The sequence below is a fragment of the Rasamsonia byssochlamydoides genome (genome assembly GCF_041956645.1).
Source record: "Rasamsonia byssochlamydoides strain NRRL 3658 unplaced genomic scaffold VTN77scaffold_1, whole genome shotgun sequence".
Lineage (NCBI taxonomy): Eukaryota > Fungi > Ascomycota > Eurotiomycetes > Eurotiales > Trichocomaceae > Rasamsonia > Rasamsonia byssochlamydoides.
Window position 1 is genome coordinate 606,507 of NW_027192384.1, and position 22,325 is coordinate 628,831.

Here is a 22,325-nt window from a genome sequence, read left to right on the forward strand (position 1 = left end):
ATGAACGAACCCCGATGACGATACCCCTCTTCTCCTGTATCATGTCGTTTATATCATGTCTTTTGCTTGTTGTACGTCACTAGTGAAAATAATGCTGATGCCTAGCTTAGTAATGTTTTTTTTTTGCCCTGCCCTGCCCCGACCTACCTAGGTAGGTGACCAAATTGACAGACCCGATCATTTCATGTCTTGTCTTCATGTTTCATTTTCTCTTAGGTCAAGTACATACGTACCTTAGGTAGTCGAAGTCCTAATAGGTATCTTATCAAAGACCAAAATTCCAAATTAGGAAATTAATAAAAAGGAAAGGAAAAAAAATCAGCAAAATCGAAAACAGCCCTGTGTATTATTCATTCGTATCTCATGTCATCCCATTGCATTGTATTCCATTCCATGTCTCAGATTAATTAAATTTTTGAATTTCTCTCTTAAGATTAATAGTATTAAGAATAAGCATAAGCGCCTCCCGCCTTCTCTCTCTCTCTCTCTTTGTCTTCCTGCAGGGAAGAAAAGAAAGAAAAGAAAAGAAGGGATTTGCTATTATTTTCATGCTTGGTTGGATCTTAGCTAGGTAGCTATTAGAATTTCTTTTTCTATTTCTGTTTCTGTTCTGGAGACCTCTTTATAGAATTCAACGTTGCTTGGCGCCATTGTAGTCTCCGAGAATGAGAAGAGAACAGAGGGGATAAAATAAAATCACCAACCACGAACGCCCGCAATAATTGATTAATTGATTGAAAGAAAAGGGGTTTTTCCCCCTCTTTTCCAGATCTGTGTCTGTGTTCTGCGTTCGATGTAGCTACGCCCACAACATGCACTGAAAATCCTTCGGGATCTCCCACCCGTGCGCGTTGCAAGCTCGCCTGTACGCATCGACCGCTTCAGCAACAGAGTACTCCATCACCTCGCCTCCTCCTTCTCCTCCTTTGCCCTTCTTCGGGCTCTGGCCCTGGCCCTTCTTGAGCCGTGCCGGCTGTGGATCCGTGCTCGACAGCGCCAGACGCACCTGCAGCAGGACGCTCTCGATCGATAACGCGGGCGACCAGCCCGTGTTGGTGAGCAGTTCCATGCACAGCGCTCCTCCAGCCGTGACGTGTCCGCCACCGCCGCGCTGGAATTCCAGGAAGCGCGGACGGATCACGCGCACGAAGGGCGGGGACATGGGGAAGTCCTTCGGAAAGCGCATCTCGAGCACGACGCTGTGCAGGCCCGCCGCTTTCAGGTCCTTCGCTAGCGGCAGGCTTGGGTCGAACGTGTGCAGCTCCACGATCCACTGGTACACGGTCGTAATCAGGTTCGGGTCTATGTACCACCCCAGTTCGTGCAGCGGCTGTGTGTTCTGGACCTTCAGCGTGGCCTGGAAGTGTTGCTGCAGGGTCTTGGTTGCCATACTGGTCGCGTATGCCGGCGGCGCGAGGAGTTTCAGCGATGACTCGCTCAGGGTTCCGGGCTTGAAATCGGTTTTGGGAGTTGTGTCTGCAGCGGCCGTCTTTTTCTTGCGTGATAGTAGCAATTTAGGAAATTTGCCTTTGGTGGTTTTGACAGTCCGGTCCATCTCATCGTCTGCATCTTCTTCGTACTCCTCCTCCCTTCTGTTGACTTCAGTGTCCGACAGCAGAACCAGGAGATCCTCATGGTTGGTCTCAACGCTGGCTGTATCCTCATCTTGTGTCGCGGTCTTGCTCCCTGACTTGCGCTTCTTGCTTTTTGTAGGCGTAGACGTAGGCGACTTCTTGGTCACCGTAGAAACTTCACAGGTCTCGCGGCGGCGTTGGCTGAGTGCGGTGATTGGTATATCAATTTTTCCGTCTCTCGGTCCATGGACTGGGTGCTTGGGATCTTGTGTGTAGACAGCAGAGGGCGATTTCTTCGACTGGAGCGATATTCCACCGTTCCCCGCAGCCTGGCATTTCACAAAGAGATATCGTGGCTGAATCCAGTCGAGCTGCCGGACCACAAATGGGCTGCTGCACACAAACTCCCCAGGTGCATTGACCACCTCATTGAGCGAAATGGCCATGCTGATCTTCAGTTTGCTGTTTGGCCATGTCCTGGCAGGCTTACAATATCCACTCGAAACTAAGAACCTGGAGCTCATATAGACGCCATTTCCGTACGAGCGGCCGTGGTGGATCTCTTTAAAATGAAGACCTTCCCTCAGGATGCCGTGCCAGTTGTTGAGAGGACTTCCGTGCCAAGCAAAAAGAGTCGGATATTTCAGGTTGAGACGAGAAACGGTCGAATTGACCGAGTCGACGAATCTCTGTTCCTTGTCCGGTGCTCCTTGCGCAAGTCGGAATTGCATGTAGCCTTCCATCCCGGAAACTAGGTTGTCATTCGAGGCCGAATTGCCGTCGTCGTCATGCATGATGCACGACCGGTTCGATGCAACAATCCATCGCAGCACGTCGAGTGCAGACCCGGAAATCCGGTCCTTCCAGGACGAAAGAAGTCGCTCGGAGCAATCGTTCCGATCGCCGCGCAGATACGCCTTCATCGCATCAACGTCCGGCAGCGTGTCCAGAAGCATCGTTATCGCCTTCCTCTTATCTTCTTCATTCAGACTGTCAAAGTTCCGGTCATAGACGATGAATACCACCGACTGAATCTGATTTCCTCCTTGAGGGCCCTCTTGATTCTGTTGCTTGTCTGGAACGGTCCCTCGAATAACCGGGCTCGAAAGCTGGACATAAGGCCAGTCCTCCGTACTCTTCACGTGACAATGCCAATGAGTCCTAGACTGGACTTTGCCGGCCACCTCACGGGCTATGATGACAATCCAGTCACCAGGGCGAAGAGAGGGTCCGCTGTCAGATTTCGGGAGGATAAGCTCCATTTTAGTGGCATCTAGCTTGGCCGTATGAGAACCGGGGGCGCGTATATTACTGGGTCCGAAGCACGCTGAAATGAGATCATTCTGGGTGGCATGGTTAAAGTCACGGAAACACTCGGCACCTGCTGGGACCTTCAATCCGAGACCAATGGGGAAGTCGTTGAGACGAAACCCTGCCGCGCTGCTATAGGTGAAGCTGACAAGCAGGTCAACCACATATGGCTGCGATAGTATCTCCCATTCAAGACTGGGACCCATCCCTAGCGCCATGTACTGATAAAGGCACAGGGGTTTCGAGCAGACATATGGCTTGAGGGCCTCAAAACCTGCATCGATTTTGCAGTGACAGATGAGGCAGAATTCCGTGCATTTCACAAAGTGGCGAAGCGTGAATTGCATAGCCAGCAGAGGGAAAGACAAGCGAGCCGGAGGTAACGTGTCCGACATGTGGTCAGTGGCCAGGAATCTTGGAGCTGAGCTGCCCCAATCCTCTGGCGCAGAGTATTCGTCCTTTGCTATTTCTCCCTCGTCGAGAATCTTCCCTTGACTGTCGTTGAAGTAGAGTTCGGCGCCCGCCCACGAGAAACCGAATGTGTATCTGTAGCTTACAATCTTGACAAAACGTTCATTGAGGAGGGTTCGAAGTGGTCCCTCAATGAACAAGGGAAGAGCCAACTTTCGACTGTCATTCGTTCCAGGTGAAAGGACTTGCTGATCGCGAAGAGGGTTTGCAGAGGGCACGAACGCTTGAAGGGCGCTGGCAAGACTTGGCTTGTATGAATCGCAGAGACCGACGTGCATTTGCACGAACAACTTGGCCCCTCTCGACTCCTCCTGGAGGATCTCGTCAAAATCGAGGTAGTTCCGTGGATAACGGATCAGTAACACTAGGTACTGCCAGGGATCAACACTCCAAGCTTGCATGGCTTCATTGGAGATTCCAAGCTTCGAAATACGGCAAGAGATCGAGACAATGACCGATCCAGCTAAGTCGCCCAGGTACCCAACTTTAAACCCGGCAATTTTTGCAGCGCGGAGATCGCGTCGGAGCTTCGCTTTCAGCTCAGACTCATTGCCAGTCGGGCTAATAAGTAGTTCGTCATCATCCGATTGTCGTTCACAAATGTCGTGACCTTGAATTGGGAAAAAACCCCAATCTGTCCCATCGTCAGACAAGACATCGTTGTAAACCTTGGGAGTTTTGTCATTTTCATTGGAATGGGGACTCTGATCGGGCGAGAGGACGTTTTCAACCACGTCACTCAAGGTGCTAAGGAAGTCGATCACAGATGAACCCGCTAATTGGGGTTGCACCTCTTCCAGACTGCTTGCAACAGCAGAAGGAACATTCTCAGAGGTCGAGAAGACAAAATATTCGTGGTGATTCGGGTACTGGGAGAGATCTGTCAAGACGTTAGTATCTGCTTGAAGATCCAGCGCAATATTAGAAGTCCTGACTCCATACCTGATACCAGAGCTTGAAAGTCGATGCTGACACAGCTCCCAGAACCTGTATAAGTGAAGCAAATGGAACCATCGTCTTCGCCAGCCCTCACATCACTGAGGCGCGGAAACCACCCGGGGCTGCATGCCCGTTTAAGGTCCTTTAGAAAGTCCCTTCGAGGCATAGAGACGACTTTGGACAGCTTTGAGCAAGCAGGTACTGATGGAAGTATTGCTGCTTGCTGCCTCTGGGAGAGTCTTTTGATGCTCATATGATGAGGCGGTAGCGCGGAGGCAGTAGCATAGAGCACATAGGAAAGTGAATACTTCCAGAACAGGGTCCCTCACCCAAGCCACGTGATATATCTACGTTTGACCAGGAAGTCCTGCAGAAGCAGAGATCACTTCTCTTTCTCTGCTCAGGACAAAGATATAATAGGCAGACATGAGAGGCGACAAGGCTTGGATGCCTGCAGGAGAAAACTACTGCAGTGTTGTATCACCATATCGTGGCCCAAGAAGTGAGCCATTCACTGCGATGCCAAGGCATTTTCCTCCACACCCAGATGAAGAGGCCATGGTTCTTACTTAATGTGGCTTTCTCCAGTGGTTAGTTTTTTTTTTTCGGTGGTCCTGTGTAGAGATGGAGGAGTTCTCTGGCTCGGAGCGGGACAGAGTCGGACGGCGGAGCTGTCAGGGTTACTGCCTGGCCCGTGCCGCAGTTGCTTCCGCTGATCATTCTGAACTCAACGATAAGCCATCACCATTACCAACACCACATCCACTGCGTCTGCCTCTGCTGAGCCACTGCAGCGCTGCATAATGCTAGCGGTCAGCCTGCTGAGCCAGACAGCAATTGGGCGCCTTGGCCCTTGATATTTCCGACCGTGTGGTCAGTTGCTTTGTCTACCACCATTTCTCAACGACCCCTCAGCATCATTCCATGGCACCCCCGTCCTCTCTCAATCCCATCAGCTCTGCTGCTGAAGGGAGCACCGCCACGCATTCGCAGCTCGATCCGTCTTTGCAGCATTTCACGAATCCGTCCTTCGATCCCGTCGACTTTCTGAATGAGTCGCTTCCGCCATTGACGTTGGCATCATCTCAACCCCACGCATCCAGAGCGCCTGGTGCTGTCTCTCTTGCCGATCTCGCCACGCGAAGCCAGTCCCTCCTCTCTCAGTTGGGCGCCCAGAATGTCCGACTGTCTGGAATCCTGACGCAGCTCACAGAAGAGATTTTGCGAAGTGGTGGACGGCTAGCTTATGAAGTTGAAGTTCTTCGGGGCGAAACGATTGGTCTCGCGGATTCCTTGACGGAAACCTTACACGATGATATTACAAAGTTCGTTCCTGGGGGATTGGGCACAAGCATTACGAATGAGGACGTCACCAAAGACCCTGCAGCTACCGATGCTACAGACGACCGCAAACCTGAATCGCAGATCACCGCTACGGAGCCGTCGTTCATCACGCAGTTACGAATGTTAACCCAGGTTCGCGCCCGATTGGAAGAAGTAGTGCACGTTTTTGGAGAGGCTATGGAATGGCCGCTTGCTCCCTCCGAGTTATCAATCACTTCTTCATTTATCTCCGTTTCGGCCCCGGAACCCGGGCCGGATAACCATAGTCGAGAGGAGAAAGGACAGGAGGTAGCGAAGAAACTACGAGCGGAGATTACAGAGCTCCTGGACAGTAATGGTGGTGGAGAAGCAGGAGTCGCGGCTGCTGCCAAGCGAGTGGAAGCTTTGCGGACCCTGGCGACAGTGTGGAAGGGAACTGGGGAGGAAAAGGCACGGAATCGATTCGTAGACAGTCTTGCAAAGATGGTAGAGGACCGCCGCAAGATGCTGGAGAACCAGTCGAAGGATCGAGAGCAGCGGCGGGGAGGTTTGGACAGAACGTCGTCCAGGAGAAGCAGATCGTCGATGGATCAAAGCGCCGAAGAGCGATCAAACACTGACAGTGGAGGACCTGGAGGAGGGTTATTTCGCAATCTGCAGCGCATCCGCGACGAGATCTACCTCGAATAGACCAGAAGTTGGGATTAGAGATGATGAATCCATGGGCTTCGTCACTGTATACCCGTATGAAGACGGGACGGAACGAATGCCTGATGTGTATATAATCACACAGTGACACGACTGTACCACACTGTATTCTTTCTATTTCCATGGCTGTGTACACTGGCAAAATGATATTGGCAGGATCTATGATGAAAGATCCTCTCTAACTGAAACGGTTGCATGTATTCTTAATTATTTACTTACAGAGTTTGCATTGGCATACTCCTGTATAATACATCCAGAACACCGAATGGTTGAGCACGTAGATCTATTTTGATGGATCGTGAAAGGGCATTAATATTGGTTCTTGTAGTGCCCACTCAGGAGGCCTAACTCAGATAAGACTGACGACAGGGGTCCAAATAACATTGCGGCGATTTCCAGCCACTGACGAGAGCCCACCCAGTCAAGCAGGCCTGCAAGGGCCATGAGTCCCGCTGCATGGCGCGGATCCTCTAATGAATCTGGACGACTAAGGCATTTAGTGGGAAACGGCGGGCGTTCGTCAGGGCATTGACCTTCGTCTCCACCACGACGTTGTTCCTTGCCTGTTCGGGAGTTCCACCAGCTTGCAACATCGCCGCAGTTTAACCGCTGCTCCCAATAATTGCTCGCTGGATTCGGTGGTTTCTCTCCAAGGCTTAAATGAATGCTCCCTTTTCGCCAGCACAACTCGCGAACTTGAGCAGTTCCCGACCAATCTACGGTTCAGGATCGGGGCGGATCATGGGGTCTCGAGATTATTGATGACGTTGCTGATCTGGAGACCTGTGAGGTGAGAATCTTCAGATGATTCCAGAGACTTCAATGTAAAGAGGAAGCGTTCGCATCCGCTAACTTAAGCTGTCTACGATGGTTACAGGATATCCAATCCGTTTCTGCTTCCGTCGCCCGCCGGGAGAAGAGTATATAGGCCTTCAAGATGCCCCGACTTGCGACCGACTGGGAGGACCAACGACTCCACGGGAATCCCAGCTCACCATTGCGTGACTTCCGTCAGATCCATTTCCGTCGCCCGAGAACCCGCGTCCTGAGGGTTATATTCCTTACTACGGCGATTTCTCTGTGCTTCATTTTCTTCCTATCGCGCGGGTCTGGAGGGGTAAGTTTGCGATCGCAGTAGCCCGTCCGGAGCGCGTACTCTCGATCGCAACCACCAAGCTTACAATTCTTTAGGATGGTGCGACCTCCGATTATTGGTCTCAATATCCGTCTCTTCCTCTCTCACAACCGCCAGATGACTTACGAGTCATTTCGCACGAGGCCCCGCCGGTCGGGGAAGACGGTACACTGCCTAGTCATCTGGAGAAATCCAATCCTTCATTCCACATCCTCATCCCGGCGGTCGATAAGAACGTTGGTCTCTGCCAGACCATCACGTCAGCTATGATCCTGAACTACCCGCCTCCAACCCTCATCAAATCCGGCCCTGACTTGTCGTCGCCTCCTACCGCTCATGACGCGATGGTAGCCCACATTAAGGGAATTGTCTCCTTCCTGAAGAATAGCAAGCGAGTCAACGAGAGGGATTTAATCTTGATTGTGGATGGCAGCGATACCTTCTTCCAGCTGCCTCCGGAAATCTTGATCCAGCGCTTTCACACAATCCTCCAAAAGAATAACCAGAAGTTGCGGGAAAAGTACGGTGTGGCAGTCGTTGAAAATGAAAAGGGGGCCAAGGAAGTGGTCCAGAAATATTCTCAGAGAGTGATATTCGCAGCGAGCAAGGAATGCTTTCCGAACCGCGCAGATGACGTCGCCTGCGTGAGTGTGCCGAGTTCCCCCTTACCTCCCGATGTATACGGGCCGAAGACAGATATACAAAAGGACGGGCATCGGAATAGGCCTCGATGGCTAGATTCGGGCGCTGTAATCGGGCAAGCTGCAGACCTATTACCCCTCTACGAAAGGGTTCTGGAGTACGTAGCGCATCATCGAGATCGCCACGGTGACCAGATGGTCTTGTCACGCCTGTATGGGACGCAGGAGTACGTGAGGGAGCTCGAAAGAAGGAGGACTAGCAGCCGGTTTATGGAGTGGCTGCGGGATATGATAGGCATCTCTGAAGCCACCAATATTACAAACGTTTATCTTCGCCTCGAACCGGGACAACGATATGAGTTTGGCATCGGGGTTGACTACGAGTCCCAGCTGTTCTTTACGATGAAGCGGTCCAGAAATGACGTGGAATGGATCACATACAACAACATATCGCAAGCGTCCACCGCCCAAATGCGACACGGGGTCCCAAGGGAGGTTCGCCTCACTCTTCCGGTCGACATCGAGCAAAATGCGTCAAATCCTTTCATAGAACCGGCACGAGCCGAAGGAGAGGTTGTAAAGCCTCCCTTCAATGAGACTGTTGACGCTCTTCCCCATCCCAAGAACATGACGTGGAACACTCTCCCGTTGATGACCAACGTCCACTCATCTGCAGTTCCCGCCACCATTCATCTGAACGGCGACCCCGTTCTCCGTCCAGAGTGGTGGTCGAATATGTGGTATCACCCATGGGCCCGCGCCCTCGTCCGCAAGTACATGCGCTCGTCGCGCGGCCGCCTTGCGTCTCAATCATCGCTACTGGGGGGTTCGGATTGGTGGGACGAACGTGGCGGGGCCGGGGGTGTGTGGACCAACAACGACGAGTGGATGGATTTCGAGGAGCTCTGCAGTGGGTTTGAAGATAAGCTCTTTGACGATGGTCTAGGTGCTTGGGGGCAGGAGGATGGCGGTATATTTCAGAAGCCGATCTATAATCAATGGGGGATCCTGATTGCGGGCAAGGGACCGCCGAATCTGAATCTGGAAGAGGGGCAAGAGGCGCAAAAGAATGAGGCTACAGGGCAGGGAAAGTAGGGCGCCAGACTACAGGGGGATCCTTGACGATGATATACCGGTCTGTCATCCTCCAAGCCTGGTCTCCCGTCATTCTTCATACGCTTAACCTTCACCCTCTTCAAGAAGGGCTTTCTCATCTATTCTTCTCATCGATGTCTCTTTCTATATGATTTCTCAGGGTCTTGGACGAACCAAAAGCACTGCCTTCGATTGGCGTTTCACGAATGGGTCATTCGGTTTTTCCCTCTGTACAACAATACTTTCTTTTTCGGGTCTTTATTTTCCCCCCTTCTTTCTTACCTCCCATTTTTTGGATCTTCTTGTTAAAGCTTAACGGGGCTAGTCTGGCGGAGGTATGTGGCTTGGAATCAGGGAGGTGAAAAATTCAATAGACCAGACCTGGCGATTTTATTTTGTTATCCAGTTTGCTTCTCTGGCCCCTGGATGGGACTTTATCCGGTTTGGTCACTAATGTTCCTTTCTCTACCTGTGTATTGGCAGGTATTTCCTTTTTCTTTCTTTCTTTCTTTTTGCCCATTGGATTATGTCACGCCACAAGACTCCTCATCTTCGTTCCTTGAGGAGTTTTGGAATGGCAAGAAATTAGAGAGCACAGAATATATAGACAACGGACAACGGAGAGCCCTGCAGGATCACGGCTCCGAACTAATGCAATTTGTCGTCATCAACCTAATTTCGGACGCAATATTCAGATTGGTCGACTCATCCTGGATACTACTGAGTTAATAGTGATAGTGAATTATCACGTCCATTATTAGGAGGCTTGTATTATTCCCAACTTGGAAGTTGCAGTCGAGACAAGAGACGAAACTAACACACCGCCTTTGTCCCACATCCTTGCTTTCTTCCTTTTCTGCCGGCAAATTCAACATTTTCAATTCCCCTCCGCCCCGCATGATTCTCTCTACAGTACCAACACTACATACCTGGTCTTGGTACATACATACAACAATTTCAACAATCATCGTCCTGACCAGGGATCTATTCTCTTTAAGAGTCGACAATGAAGGTGCGCCATTACCCAACCCCTTACAATTCGCACGCTGCGTCGTTCGCGGGCCAGCCAAAAAAGTGAACTTGACCCAGCAGCTAACTTGGAAGCACACAGATCATCGACCCGCAAACCGCAACACTGACCAATATCGAGGTCCTGGCTTTCCTGACGGAAAACCCGCCCAGAAGACCTCCTAACCCCCCTCCGGGCGCTGCACGGCATTGGGTTCCGAGTCCGGATTTGCGGGATCATAATACGGTTGTTAAAGAGGTGAGTTTTGTCGAGCCCTAGCCTAGATCGGATATCCACCTTTATTGTAACATGTATTCGGGGTTATTGTATCTTCTTGAGAAAGACAGAGGGAAAGAAAACACAATCACAGAAAGCATTCGCTAACATTACATCCATCAGATCCACAACTACGTCCACCGAATATCCCCTCACCTTCTCAACTACCCCCGCTATGTCCACGAGCCGACTCCTCAACAACAACAACAACAGCAGCAACAGCAACAACAACAACAAGGGGTCCAAGTCCCGCTTCCTCCTCCTTCAAAGGAACCTACGCCGATGGACATCGCCATCCGCGAATTGATCACGAAACTCCAGCCCTATGGCCTCACGAAAGGTGAAGTCCTCATGATCATCAACTTGGGGATCGGGCTGGATAAGGCCAAACCGGCTGCCACCACCACCACCAACCAGGATATCGTAATGGAGAATGGCGGCGGCAACAACGTTGCTCATACTGTTGAATCTGAAGCAGAAGCAGGAGAAGGGTTAGCTGCTACCGGTGAGGCAGCGGAGGGGGAAGAGGCCGTCGAGGGAGAAGGAGAAGCAGAAGACGACGACTACGGCGCCCGAGCATTACTAGACACCGTCATCGAAGAGCGCGAGGAGAGACTCTCGAATGAAGACATCACGGCCATATTGGGCATTATTCGGGAGACGTTAGGAAGGCGGAATGGTTAAAAAATGAGGCGAGCAAGGAGGTTCTTGTCTTGTTCTCTCTCTCTCTCTCTCTCTCTATCCCTTTTCTTTCTTTCATGATCTCAGTTCATGTACCGCGACATGGCCTTTTATTTATTTCATTCTGTGTATTTTATTCTATTTTACTTTGTTTTATTTAGCATAGCAGGATGGATGGGCGTTGGCTGCGAGTGTACTATTGGATTATTTATTACATTAACTTGGCATATCGAAATTTGAGTGGAATGAGATCAATAGATCAGATCAATTTATGACTTACTTCTTAAGAGGTCTTGTCTGGCGGAGGAAACCCTAGTAAAAGAAGTTAATCTGATTTACTCCCTTTCTACAACTTTACCATCCTCATTTCAGCTTGAAACAAGTATGAACATTGATTGTATTGTCCGGCTAAGTACTATACTCGCCCTATGCCAACAAGCACCTTTGCGCCGTAGAATGGACCAGCAAATCTTGCCCTAAATGCCACCCGAACAAAAAGCAAAAAGAAAAAAAAGATTAGCAGACACAAGAACAACAGATCAAAACAACACAGACATAGATATCATACAGCAATCAAACGACATTTTTGATAACTTTTGATTAATTCACTCCTTGCTCTTCTTCTTTTTCTTCTTCTCTGCCTTGCCCGCTTCATCACCCTCGTCCTCATCTCTCTTTCGCTTCTTGCCCTCCTTTTCCGCTGCCTTGGCGGCCTTCTTGGCCTCCTTTTTCGCTCTCTTCAGCTCCTTCTTGCTAATAGCGGTGGGGTTGCCCTCGGCATCGAACTTGATCTCGCCGCGCTCGAGCTTCCGTAGATATCTCTTCACGCTGAGACCGGCTTTCTCGGCCATCTTCTCCACGTCACCGTGCTTCTGATCCTTCTTGGATTTGTGTTTCTTCTTGTCTTCCTCGTCGGACTCGTCAGACGATTCATCCTGCCCGGCGCCGTTCGTCTGAGGCTTGTCTTCCATCTCCTCGTCCTCATCAGACTGTTCGTCGGCCATCTCCTCGTCTTCGGGCTCAGCTTGTTCCTTGACCTCCTCGATCAACTTCTTCTCTTTCTTCTCTTTCTTATCCTTCTTGTCTTTCTTGTCCTTCTTCGACGCTGCAGATTCATCGCCAACAAGCCCATCAGCATCAGCGTTGTATTTCCTAGTCTCGCTGATCTCGAATTTCTTAGGCTGTGTGGTAACGCCATTTGGTGCAATTGCAACACCTCTTGGCTTCAGAGGCTTGCCCTCCATGGCAGCCAACTTCCTCTCCAGGTTGTATCTGGCCTCCATACCCAGGGCCGCCTTTTCCTCCTCAGTGGCGTCCTCATCCCAATCGGCGAGTGCATCCACACGGAGACCGAGAGACGCCTTGGCTGCGAGTATACGAGCCATCTTTCCTTTGTTCTTGCCCGTGGCTTGGCCGATCAAGGAGGCATGGTAGATCAGACCGTATTTAGGAGTGTCGTGCTTGGTCTTCAGTGCACGGAACAGAGCCTTTTCCGCACCCAGAATCTGAATTGTACTGGCGGGGCTCTTGGACAGATTCATCAAGCTTCCAGCATGAGCAATAAGTCTTGCACCAACCAGCTCACCAACGAGAGCAGTCAGGTTAGGGGCGATAGCCGTCATACGGGCCGACAAATAGCTCGCAAGCTGCTGTCGGTACTCAGCAAAGCTGACGACTTGCTCCGCCAGAGCCTGGATGTTCTCCAGATCTTCTGTACTGATCTCCGTACCCATGGAGCGGTCAGCCGCATTCTTCACGGCATTTTCGATTTCCTCAGGAAGAATCTCAGAGAGATCCGCCTTCTCCCAGTCTGTCCGCATGCCCATCTTCAGAACCACCTTCGCATATGCAATGTTGTCGTTAATGATCTTCGCCATTTCTGGGAAATGCCAGCCGTACCACTCCTTCACACGCATGGCGTAGGTGTTCAACTCCTTGTCCAGGTCGTCCAGTAGCGCAATCGCCTGAACGATCATGGTGTCGATCTTGTCCGGCGAAAACTTCAGCTTGTGTCGGGCAAGGGAATGCGACAGACCCAGTGACATGGCAGACATGTCCTCCGGAACAAGACCCGGAATCAGCGTCGGGAGATGCTCTCGGATGGCGCGGTAGATGTCTGCGGTGGAGGAGTCGGCAATGGGCTGGATTGAGAGCCCAGGAAGCTTGCTAATGGCATTTCCTACACGTATGGTTAGAATACTATTCAAAAGCAAACGGGGACGAAGGAACAGGAGCTGTCGTACCAAGTTTGGGATCGGCAACCGCCAGCGACACTTTCTTCTCATCTTTGATGGAGTCGAGCAAGCTGGCAAGACGAGGCGTGACTTTGCCTTCAACAAGAGCAGCAACTTCTTCAAGGGCGGTAGCTGCACTGTCGAACTTCTGGAAGTTCTTCAACTTCAGCCTGTATGATGTTAGAAAAATTCGTCCCGTGCAATTAAATTCGCCGCTTGCAGAACTTCCAACGCATCGATAAATCGCCGACAAGGGGATAAAAATTTTTCATGCAGCGCCTCTTAACATCAGGGATACTCACAGATTGGAGACTCCTTCAGCGGTTGCGGTCTCGGTGGCCAGGTCATCGCGCTTGAGGAGCTTTTTGTCCTTGGCCTTCAACAGGGCATAGCCTGCACTGGTTTCGGTAAGAATAAAAAGCGTCATTGTGGGCAACGACGACTCTCAGCTGTTCAATGCTTGCCAAAAAGGAAACAGCGAGTCAGGATCAGGCGTGAAGCAAGAGGCCGGGGTGTAGTTGGCGGGAAGGCGCAACTGCGGCCGGACAGTGGGAGCTCGACTTTTTTTTTTTACTCGCTCAAATTTCGAAGTTGGAGTCGAGCGGTAAAAAGCGAGTTGGCGCGTGAGTGGCTGCAGCGGGCGGCTTATGTAATGCTGTTACCACCCGCCCCGAGCTCCACGGCTGGGTGGCTCCAACTGAGCTGCGGGCAACGTCGCGGAGGCTGGACTGGACTGCCATCTTGAGCGGTTATCACCATCCACCATGGAGGGCCTGTTCTTTAATGTGAATGGCGGGTGTGTAGCTATCTTCCCGAGCAGTGAGACCATGTACTGACTTCGACAGTTATATCGAAGGCATTGTCCGCGGATATCGAAACAGCCTCCTCACCAGCCAGCACTATGCCAACTTGACCCAATGCGAGACGATAGATGGTTGGTCTCTTGTCTTGCGACTTCATGCTCTGATATGAATTGCATAACTCTGATGCCTGTCGAATTTAGATGTCAAGCTTCAGCTGGCCCCCGCCTATGGGGACTTTCTGGCTTCGCTGCCTCCCAATCCCTCGACCTCGGCCCTCGCGGCCAAGATGACGGACAAGCTGGTGGCCGAGTTCCGTTACCTCCAGGCGCAGGCAACGGGCTCAATCGCCAAGTTCATGGAGTACTTAACCTACGGATACATGATTGACAACGTCGCGTTGTTGATTACGGGCACTCTGCATGAACGAGATACCCGAGAGCTGCTGGAGCGCTGCCACCCCCTGGGCTGGTTCGAGACCATGCCCGTTCTGTGCGTGGCGACCAATATCGAAGAGCTGTATAACTCCGTGCTGGTCGAGACACCGCTGGCACCTTACTTCAAAGGCAGCCTCAGCCATCAGGATCTCGATGAGCTGAACATTGAGATCGTCCGCAACATGCTGTACAAGAATTACCTGGAGGACTTCTATCACTTCGTTAACACGCACCCAGACTTCAAGGGAACTCCGACGCAGGAGGTCATGTCCGAAATTCTGGAGTTCGAGGCCGATCGCCGTGCCATCAACATCACACTCAACTCGTTCGGGACGGAGCTGTCGAAGCAGGAGCGGAAGAGGCTGTACCCGGAGTTCGGGAAGCTGTATCCGGAGGGCTCGCTGATGCTTTCGCGGGCAGATGACGTCGAGTCAGTTGCGCTTGCAGTCAGCGGTGTCGCTGATTACAAGGCGTTTTTCGACGCCGTCGGTCTAAGTCAGGGTGGACCCGCTGGGTTTGGTGGCATAGCTGGCGGGGGCAGCGCCGATGGAAAGAGTCTCGAAGACCTATTCTACCAGAAAGAGATGAACATGTGCAAGATTGTATTCACACGGCAATTCACTCCGGCTGTGGTATACGCGTGGGTGAAGTTGAAAGAGCAGGTAAAACCCCCTCCCCGATCATACTTGCAAGGTACACAATTTAGTCGTTCGACATGCTGATTTTTTTTTTTGATTGCAGGAAATTCGAAACATCACCTGGATTGCGGAATGTATCGCACAGCACCAAAAGGAAAGGATAGGAAACTACATTTCCGTATTTTAGTCACGTCACCTTTTTTTTCTCCTCTCACCTCTTCCTCCTCCTCCTACAAGATCTCCCTATATTACTCTTTCCTATCTTCTCCTTCATGCGTCGTTTTTGGCCTTTTTTTGGCGGCAAAGAAGTCCTTTGCCTACTTGTTTTTTTTTTTCCCTGGTCTATTTATTGTATGTATCCGAGGCATACCTGCCGTACTATTGATCTGATCTTTGTTTTTTTGTAGCTTTTTTTTCTTTGTCTTCCTCCGGTGGGCGTTAGGATTTGATGAAGGATTGATTGATTGACCTGCTTGTTCCTTTTTCCCCTCTCACTTAGTTCATGATTGATAGATGGAACATGACTACCTACAAAGAAAAAAAATCACAATGAGAGAGAGATTTATTTCTACAACACAGAAATGGGAGAAAGGATATAATGTCTGACTAATGGTTCATTTTGTGAACGTAACGTACATCCATGCATGGCAAAAAGCTGGTAACCTAGGGAGAGCAGGCGGTTCAGGATGGTTTGTCTGGTTGGTTATTTGTAACTTAACTGTGCATACATGGATAGGATCGGATCGGTAGGATAGGATAGGGCTATTGGCCTTTCTATTTTGAACTTGCAATAGAGCGTTCGATTGCACCATATTGGGACTCAAGAAAAATAGTGCACAACAGACCAAGGCGCCCAGCAGTCATAATGATAAAACATACAAAAATTTCATGAACGAAAGCAAGACAAGAAACCAGCACTTGGCCATGTCAATGTCATCGTTCTGGCGTTATTTTGCATGCGTGCTTCTTCGTTTATAAAACTGGTCAACAATGAGAAAAGATGTGGCGAATGAGGAAAAAAGAAAACAGATTTTAGACACAGTTGAAACATGTTTTTTGAATAGAATAGTTCCCTCCTGGCAGTGAGATTGCCGCTCTAAATGAGATTGCGTATACGATGGTATCTTATCGAAAATGGTCGAGAGGCTATGCATCTCTACTGAAATCACAATTGCCCCGGCAGCCAGATCGGCAGGAGTCATGAGACGTGAGCTCAGTCATATTGAAACAGGACGCTGATACTCTCGCCATGATGCACGCGTCGAATAGCCTGAAACTGTCAGAGCCTTCACTATGAAAGCACGGGTCGGAGATCATACCTCGGCGAATACGTTCCCTACTTCAAGAACTTCAAGCTTGGGGCAGCGTCTGCAGTGCTCTTCTTGGTCGACAGTATTTGTCACCACGACTTTGTCGAGCGCGCTTGCGTTAATACGTTCGATCGCATCGCCGCTAAGGATGCCGTGCGTGATCAACGCATAGACTTGAGAAGCTCCCTCTTTCTTCAGTAACTTGGCCGCCCGAGTGATAGTATTCGACGTGTCCGCCAGGTCGTCGATCAGGATGGCGATCCGATCTCGGACATCTCCGACTAGCATCATGGTGGCATTCTGACGGTCTGTAATCTTGGTAGGGCGACGTTCCTTCGCAAGATTAGATACAACAAGCAGGCAAAGACGATAAGAGGTCTCACCTTGTGAATGAGAGCAAATTCCATGCCCAGGGAGTCGGCAATGGCGGTAGCTCTCTTCGCACCACCGGCGTCGGGACTCACGATGATGGCATTTTTATAGTCTGGGATGTGCCGCTGGATATACCTCTTCAGAAGAGGTCGCCCGTAAAGGTTATCAACCGGGATGTCAAAGAATCCTTGGTACTGGGGATCGTGCAGGTCCATCGTGATGATGTGATCCGCTCCGGCGCATGTGAGCAAATCAGCGACTAAGGTGCCTGCCTGCGCAACCCACTGCCGATACCCAGGGCGAGGCTCGAATGTTGCGACTTTTGCAGAGACCGAAGTGACGCTAGCGTTGTCGTCATTGCTCACTCCGTTGGGAAGGCTGGCATCTGATCGGGTAGAGTCGAGGGTATCACTGCGCCTGCCTCCATTTGCAATGGGGCGACGCTTGACAGGCGAGGTGCCATTGACTGCGCTGGCCTCGGAATCCTCCAGTTGGGCTTTTGCGAGACTCTTTTGAAGACCGTCGACACCATTCACAACGCCCTGACTTTCTGGCTTCCCTGGGTGCGGGGTTGGCGGGGTACTGTCAAAAGTGAACGATGGCGGCAGAGACGACTTAGCGAGCGGAGCACCGGTCTTGTTGTAAGGGATATCACTCTGGCGCGAGTAGGGAAACAAAGGGAGAACAGCGGTTACTTTCTTAGCCGAGGCAGTTTTGCAGGCCGAGATGGTGATCAACAGTTCGATCAGATGGTCATTGACCTTCCCGCCGCCAGATTGGATAATGTAGACATCTTTTTCTCGGACAGACTCCTTAATCTCCACTCTGGTCTCACCTACGGCGAATTTCGACAGCAGCACATTCGCCGGAGGGATACCAAGGTGGTTGCAGATAGTCTGGGTCAGGCGCGGATGGGAGGTGCCCCCGATGACAACGATGTTTCTGACCATGGCTAAACAATTTTTTCGAGGTCGCTGAAAGTCCTGAGCGTGGTGAAGGGCGATAAAGGTAAAGATTGTGGGGGAGCTAAGAGGGTAGGTGGATAGCAGGAAAAAGTCTCGGGCGGTCACCGGTGGAGAGATGCGGCCAAGAAATTTTGCATCCAAGAGCGAGCGGAACCACTACCTCATGGTGGGAATTGCGGATGATAGTCAACACAGGCGGGGTTGAGATAGCTAAGAAGAGAAGCAAGCATTGAGATGAAGAATTGGAGGAGTCGGTCGTGTGAGCCGCGATGGAGAAAAAAGACTGTTCCAGAGGAGTGGAACCGGCCTGTCAGGCTTGGCTCATCGCTCCAAAACCGGCAGCTGTGGCGCGACTGCCCAAACCGGCAAGGCGTCGAAAATGCGCCCACCAAACACCCCGCGTGCCGCTGTAACAGGGAAAAAAAAAAGAACCTTGGAAAGGAAAACGAAAGGCAGAATCCAGCAGCGGTCCAGCAAGTGAACACAATCAGCTAGCAAATTGTGTGCGGGCATAGAAGGACGACTGGGGCCCAATCACAAGACGCTGGCTGGCATGGATACTTGCGTTACAATGTGGATTCAATCCTTTCGCTGGTAGATACATGAGAAACCCCCGAAAAAAAGAGCCATTTTGAGCGCCAGACCCCATAATAGTCCCATGAGACACATCACAAAGAAGCAACAAAGACTATTGCAACAGGAGAACTCGAGCTGTAATCATGCTGCCGGCCTGATCTCGAAGCTGCAGCGGCTGCCCGGATCCGCTTAGCTGAGTAACAACAGGGCGGCAGAGCCTCGCGTTTCAATCGCCTGTATCGACCTCCCTGCAGCCACGTAGTCAGCATCTGTCACCAATCCCAACGTTCATCTATATCACGCAGGGGGAAGGGCTCGGGAAGGGGGAAAGTTGTGGCTCACAAATCAAGCTGGACCCCGTTGCTTATTCCATAATCCTCCAATGTAAGGTGGTCCTTGAATGGGCGTTCTCCTTGTCGCTTGAGTAGTATTTCGTGTGGTTCACGCCCAATGCGCGCGGCAACCTGAGCCTTGAAGAGTTCTGCAATCCAAAGCATTAGACATTGCCCCGTGTCGTGGTGAATACCACTGTCTTCTCCAAGTCAGGGGGTGCACTCACTGATTGGATCTGAAGGAAGGCACGGGATAGCAGCCTTGGTTCCCAGACGGTCATTGACATGCACAACAATCATAGGCTCTGACGACTGCGACACTGCTGGCTTCTTCTCCTTCGGTTTTGGCTTGCGGTCCTCGTCTCGGTGCTTCTCGCGATCGTGGGGACGTCTCTCCCTGTCATTGCCACGCCAACGGTCACGGGCACCGTCCCTATACCTGTCTCCGTATCTGTCTCCGTATCTGTCCCCATCTCTGTCCCGGCGAGGCGACCGTGCTCGATCCCCTCTATCTCTGTAGCCCCGTTCCAGTCTGCGGTCGTCCTCTGCATATCTGTCTTCGCGACGCGTGGTATCCTTCCACCGGAAGCCACCATGGCTCTTCCGCGGCCTGTCTCTGTCACCGTCCGGCGATCTGCTCCGTCTTCGCTCCTCCATTCGAGGAGATCGAGATCGTGATCGTGATCGTGACCTTGGCATGGTTTGCTGGTCGGGAACGCAAACACGTGCGGGTGATGAAGGAAGTAGCGCGTTGGTGAGACGGCTCTCAAGCTTTCCAGATCGTAGGCCAAGTAGTAATAGTAAAAGTACGAGAGCGATTTGTATGAAGATGGCAGTTCTGGGGAAGGACTGGGGAGCTTGGTGACTCGTGACTCGTGAGGGAGTATGGTCTCAGTTGTCGGAGAAGCTGGCAGCCTCCGCACACGTGATAGCTGCGGCCCAATCTGGCCTGGCCTGGCACTGGCGGACAAGGGCGGGTAAGGCGCCCAATCTCAGCTCCGGGGGCTTTGATGATGCTCGTACGGAGTATGTTTTCTGTGAGAGCAGTGCAAAGCATCAACCGCGCAAGGTCCTTCCCTACCTATAGGTAGGATGGCTGCGCACCGAAAATCTGTTGGATTTCTACTTGCTACAACATCGTGGTAGTCTCAATGCCAGCACGGCTCACCGTCCGTCGTCCATCCCCCACGACGGTTTGTTTCACCGTTTCCAACGCTCCCTCGCGTCACACATGGCCCGCTAAGCTTGCATTCTGTGCGGAGGTTCTTCTGCGCATTCTCGTCTTTATTTTTGTCTTGTTGGTTGACGCAGCCAAACTGCGTCACTCTTTCCTCGTGGAGAATGGGTTGTGGAACGATATATGGTCGACTGCTCTGGGCGGCTTTGCCTGTCGCGTTGCAGATCACTATGGCTGGTCAATTATCGCGGGCGTGAGTGCCTTGTTGATTTACGCAGTATGGCGAAAGGGATATACTGGTGTGTTTGTGCAATTGCAAAATGTCCTGAAGACACATGACTGATTGGCTTGCGCAGAGGAATCGCTTCTTGTCATTCGTGGTTTGGGAATCCAGACGTCCACGTCCTCTTCAATGTACTGGTCCAGCGCTGCAACAAGGTTTATTCCAACTACACAAATCCAAGATATTGTCATCCATGAGGCCTTCAAGGGGTTTGAAGTGCGTTTCTACCTGGCAGTCATCGTGGAGGGCGAACCCGATGTCGTGGTTGTGTTTCCGGTAAGCATTGAATGCCTTCTGTTATCTGAGCAAGTCCTAACCATGCCTAATAGAACCTTTTACCGAAGCGAATGATCCTTGAAGAGGTCTGGAGGGGCGCTCGTCAATGTCTCTACGAGTCCAAATCAGGGTCACTCCATGGTTAGTAGTTTACAGATGACATAACGCGCATCAGTTTTTGCGTTGAACTTAGTATTTATATTCTATGATGGTATCTATGATGGTATGTCTACATGTCTCCGTGGTCATCGTCCACATTCTTCCCTGCTCTGCGTTCCTTGCTTGCGAGATATCTCGCATTGAGGACCTCTACGGTGTCCATCTTCTTCTTTTCCATGACAGGGACATATTTGCCTCCTAGCCTTGCTTCATTCCCTCCGTAGAATACCTTCTGACTGCGTGGTAGCTTTGTCGGCGGATCCCGGGTGACGATACTGCGGTCACCCTGGCTCACAGTCAAATCGAGTAATGCCCCCGCAAGAATCTCATCCATCTTGCGTTGCCGCCAAACAGTCCACAGGCCGTCGACAATCCCTCCTAGACCGTACTTGCCATCTCCTTTGCCGGATGACGACTTTGCCTGCCTGGGATCACCAGCATATACCCATTCCAGCGCATCCTCACGGCTACCGCTCGCTTCGTCGGGGAAGATGCAATCCCAGAGAACAAGGGGAGCATCCGACGCCATTTCATATGTCGGCTTGCGTGGATTTTTGGACACATCCAGCAATTCCGGAATGATAGATGGCGACTCAAGGCCTTGGCCGATCAAGAAGAGGACCGAAACCATGTGACGGACTTGGTGCCACAGGAAAGCCGATCCGTGGATAGTGAATGCATACACCAGCGGCGTGGAGGGCAGATAATCCTCTGACCCTGCTGGCTTGTCCGAACCGGTTTCGTTTTCTAAGGCCCGAAATCCGGGTTCTCCCACGTATCCCAGCGGGTGAGTTTTCGGGTCAACAAGCTCAATATCCGCATGGTAAATTATGCGCTCAAAGTTGGTAATCTGCTTGCTGGTGTCTACTTTGCAGAAGTTCCTGAAATCGTGGACACCCACAAAGTGTTTTGCGGCTTCGCGCATAGCCTCAATATCTAACCAGCCTTCTCTGAATTTGCGGTCTTTCGCAGCGCCTCGATTGAAACCCAAGGGGCCAGGGGTAGGAGAAAAAGCTGGCTGGGTGAAGAAGTACTTATACCGACGTTCGCGACAGGAGAAGCGAGCGTCGAAGCCGGGGGGTGGATGAGGGCACCACGCCAGGATGCGGATGTCTTCTGGGAGGAGATTATTCAAGATTTGTATATAGGGTAGCTCATCTGCAATATCGTCCCAGTCATCCTCTGGATCAGATTCATGCAAGTCTTCCTCCCCAAGGCTCGGAAGGGCGCTAGAATCGATTTCTCTTGTTAGATTTTGCTGAGAATCGACCTGTGTCACACGCTCCTGTTTACTAGAAGAGCTGTTCCTCGTAGATGGCTTCTTTGGTCGCGCGCTCCTGACTCTTATACCGATGACCTGCCCAAAAGCGCTCACTCCCCGATCCGTGCGCCCGCACTTCGAGTAATCACAGCCCTCCCAGTTGATGGTGTAGGGCCTCATTCCCCTCGGGCTGTTATCCTCGAAGTCATCTGTCGACGAACTGTTCATGGGGAAGATGAGGCGCGCCCTGCGCAAAGCCTTCCACAGCTCTTCCTCAATCGTGGGCAGCGGAGTCACGTTCCCGTTTGCGTGCTCGTATCCATTGTATCGCTGGCCCAAGTA

The 22,325-nt window shown here is 51.3% G+C and overlaps 9 protein-coding genes across 9 annotated transcripts; 5 read left to right on the forward strand and 4 right to left on the reverse strand.

Moving 5' to 3' along the window:
* Positions 1-799: 799 nt before the first annotated feature.
* Positions 800-4,548, reverse strand: VTN77DRAFT_206 (uncharacterized protein; the record flags this gene model as incomplete). The annotated part of the gene is made up of 2 exons (XM_069417859.1): positions 800-4,236; positions 4,299-4,548. The coding sequence occupies 2 exons, from the start codon at positions 4,546-4,548 to the stop codon at positions 800-802; spliced, it is 3,687 nt and encodes a 1,228-aa protein (XP_069282569.1).
* A 671-nt stretch (positions 4,549-5,219) lies between these two features.
* VTN77DRAFT_207 (uncharacterized protein) lies at positions 5,220-6,308 on the forward strand (the record flags this gene model as incomplete). The annotated part of the gene is made up of 1 exon (XM_069417870.1): positions 5,220-6,308. The coding sequence occupies one exon, from the start codon at positions 5,220-5,222 to the stop codon at positions 6,306-6,308; it is 1,089 nt and encodes a 362-aa protein (XP_069282570.1).
* A 955-nt stretch (positions 6,309-7,263) lies between these two features.
* On the forward strand, positions 7,264-9,197 carry VTN77DRAFT_208 (uncharacterized protein; the record flags this gene model as incomplete). The annotated part of the gene is made up of 2 exons (XM_069417881.1): positions 7,264-7,443; positions 7,518-9,197. The coding sequence occupies 2 exons, from the start codon at positions 7,264-7,266 to the stop codon at positions 9,195-9,197; spliced, it is 1,860 nt and encodes a 619-aa protein (XP_069282571.1).
* Positions 9,198-10,203: 1,006 nt separating this feature from the next.
* On the forward strand, positions 10,204-11,166 carry VTN77DRAFT_209 (uncharacterized protein; the record flags this gene model as incomplete). The annotated part of the gene is made up of 3 exons (XM_069417892.1): positions 10,204-10,209; positions 10,309-10,464; positions 10,606-11,166. 3 exons carry the CDS (start codon positions 10,204-10,206, stop codon positions 11,164-11,166), a joined length of 723 nt encoding a protein of 240 aa, XP_069282572.1.
* A 602-nt stretch (positions 11,167-11,768) lies between these two features.
* Positions 11,769-13,824, reverse strand: VTN77DRAFT_210 (uncharacterized protein; the record flags this gene model as incomplete). Its single annotated transcript, XM_069417904.1, has 3 exons — positions 11,769-13,342; positions 13,407-13,567; positions 13,700-13,824. The coding sequence occupies 3 exons, from the start codon at positions 13,822-13,824 to the stop codon at positions 11,769-11,771; spliced, it is 1,860 nt and encodes a 619-aa protein (XP_069282573.1).
* A 337-nt stretch (positions 13,825-14,161) lies between these two features.
* Positions 14,162-15,459, forward strand: VTN77DRAFT_211 (uncharacterized protein; the record flags this gene model as incomplete). Its single annotated transcript, XM_069417915.1, has 4 exons — positions 14,162-14,193; positions 14,243-14,331; positions 14,401-15,296; positions 15,376-15,459. 4 exons carry the CDS (start codon positions 14,162-14,164, stop codon positions 15,457-15,459), a joined length of 1,101 nt encoding a protein of 366 aa, XP_069282574.1.
* A 1,026-nt stretch (positions 15,460-16,485) lies between these two features.
* Positions 16,486-17,904, reverse strand: VTN77DRAFT_212 (uncharacterized protein; the record flags this gene model as incomplete). Its single annotated transcript, XM_069417926.1, has 3 exons — positions 16,486-16,542; positions 16,592-16,915; positions 16,966-17,904. The coding sequence occupies 3 exons, from the start codon at positions 17,902-17,904 to the stop codon at positions 16,486-16,488; spliced, it is 1,320 nt and encodes a 439-aa protein (XP_069282575.1).
* Positions 17,905-18,721: 817 nt separating this feature from the next.
* Positions 18,722-19,526, reverse strand: VTN77DRAFT_213 (uncharacterized protein; the record flags this gene model as incomplete). Its single annotated transcript, XM_069417937.1, has 3 exons — positions 18,722-18,743; positions 18,838-18,976; positions 19,055-19,526. 3 exons carry the CDS (start codon positions 19,524-19,526, stop codon positions 18,722-18,724), a joined length of 633 nt encoding a protein of 210 aa, XP_069282576.1.
* Positions 19,527-19,978: 452 nt separating this feature from the next.
* Positions 19,979-20,709, forward strand: VTN77DRAFT_214 (uncharacterized protein; the record flags this gene model as incomplete). Its single annotated transcript, XM_069417948.1, has 3 exons — positions 19,979-20,303; positions 20,361-20,563; positions 20,617-20,709. The coding sequence occupies 3 exons, from the start codon at positions 19,979-19,981 to the stop codon at positions 20,707-20,709; spliced, it is 621 nt and encodes a 206-aa protein (XP_069282577.1).
* Positions 20,710-22,325: the final 1,616 nt, after the last annotated feature.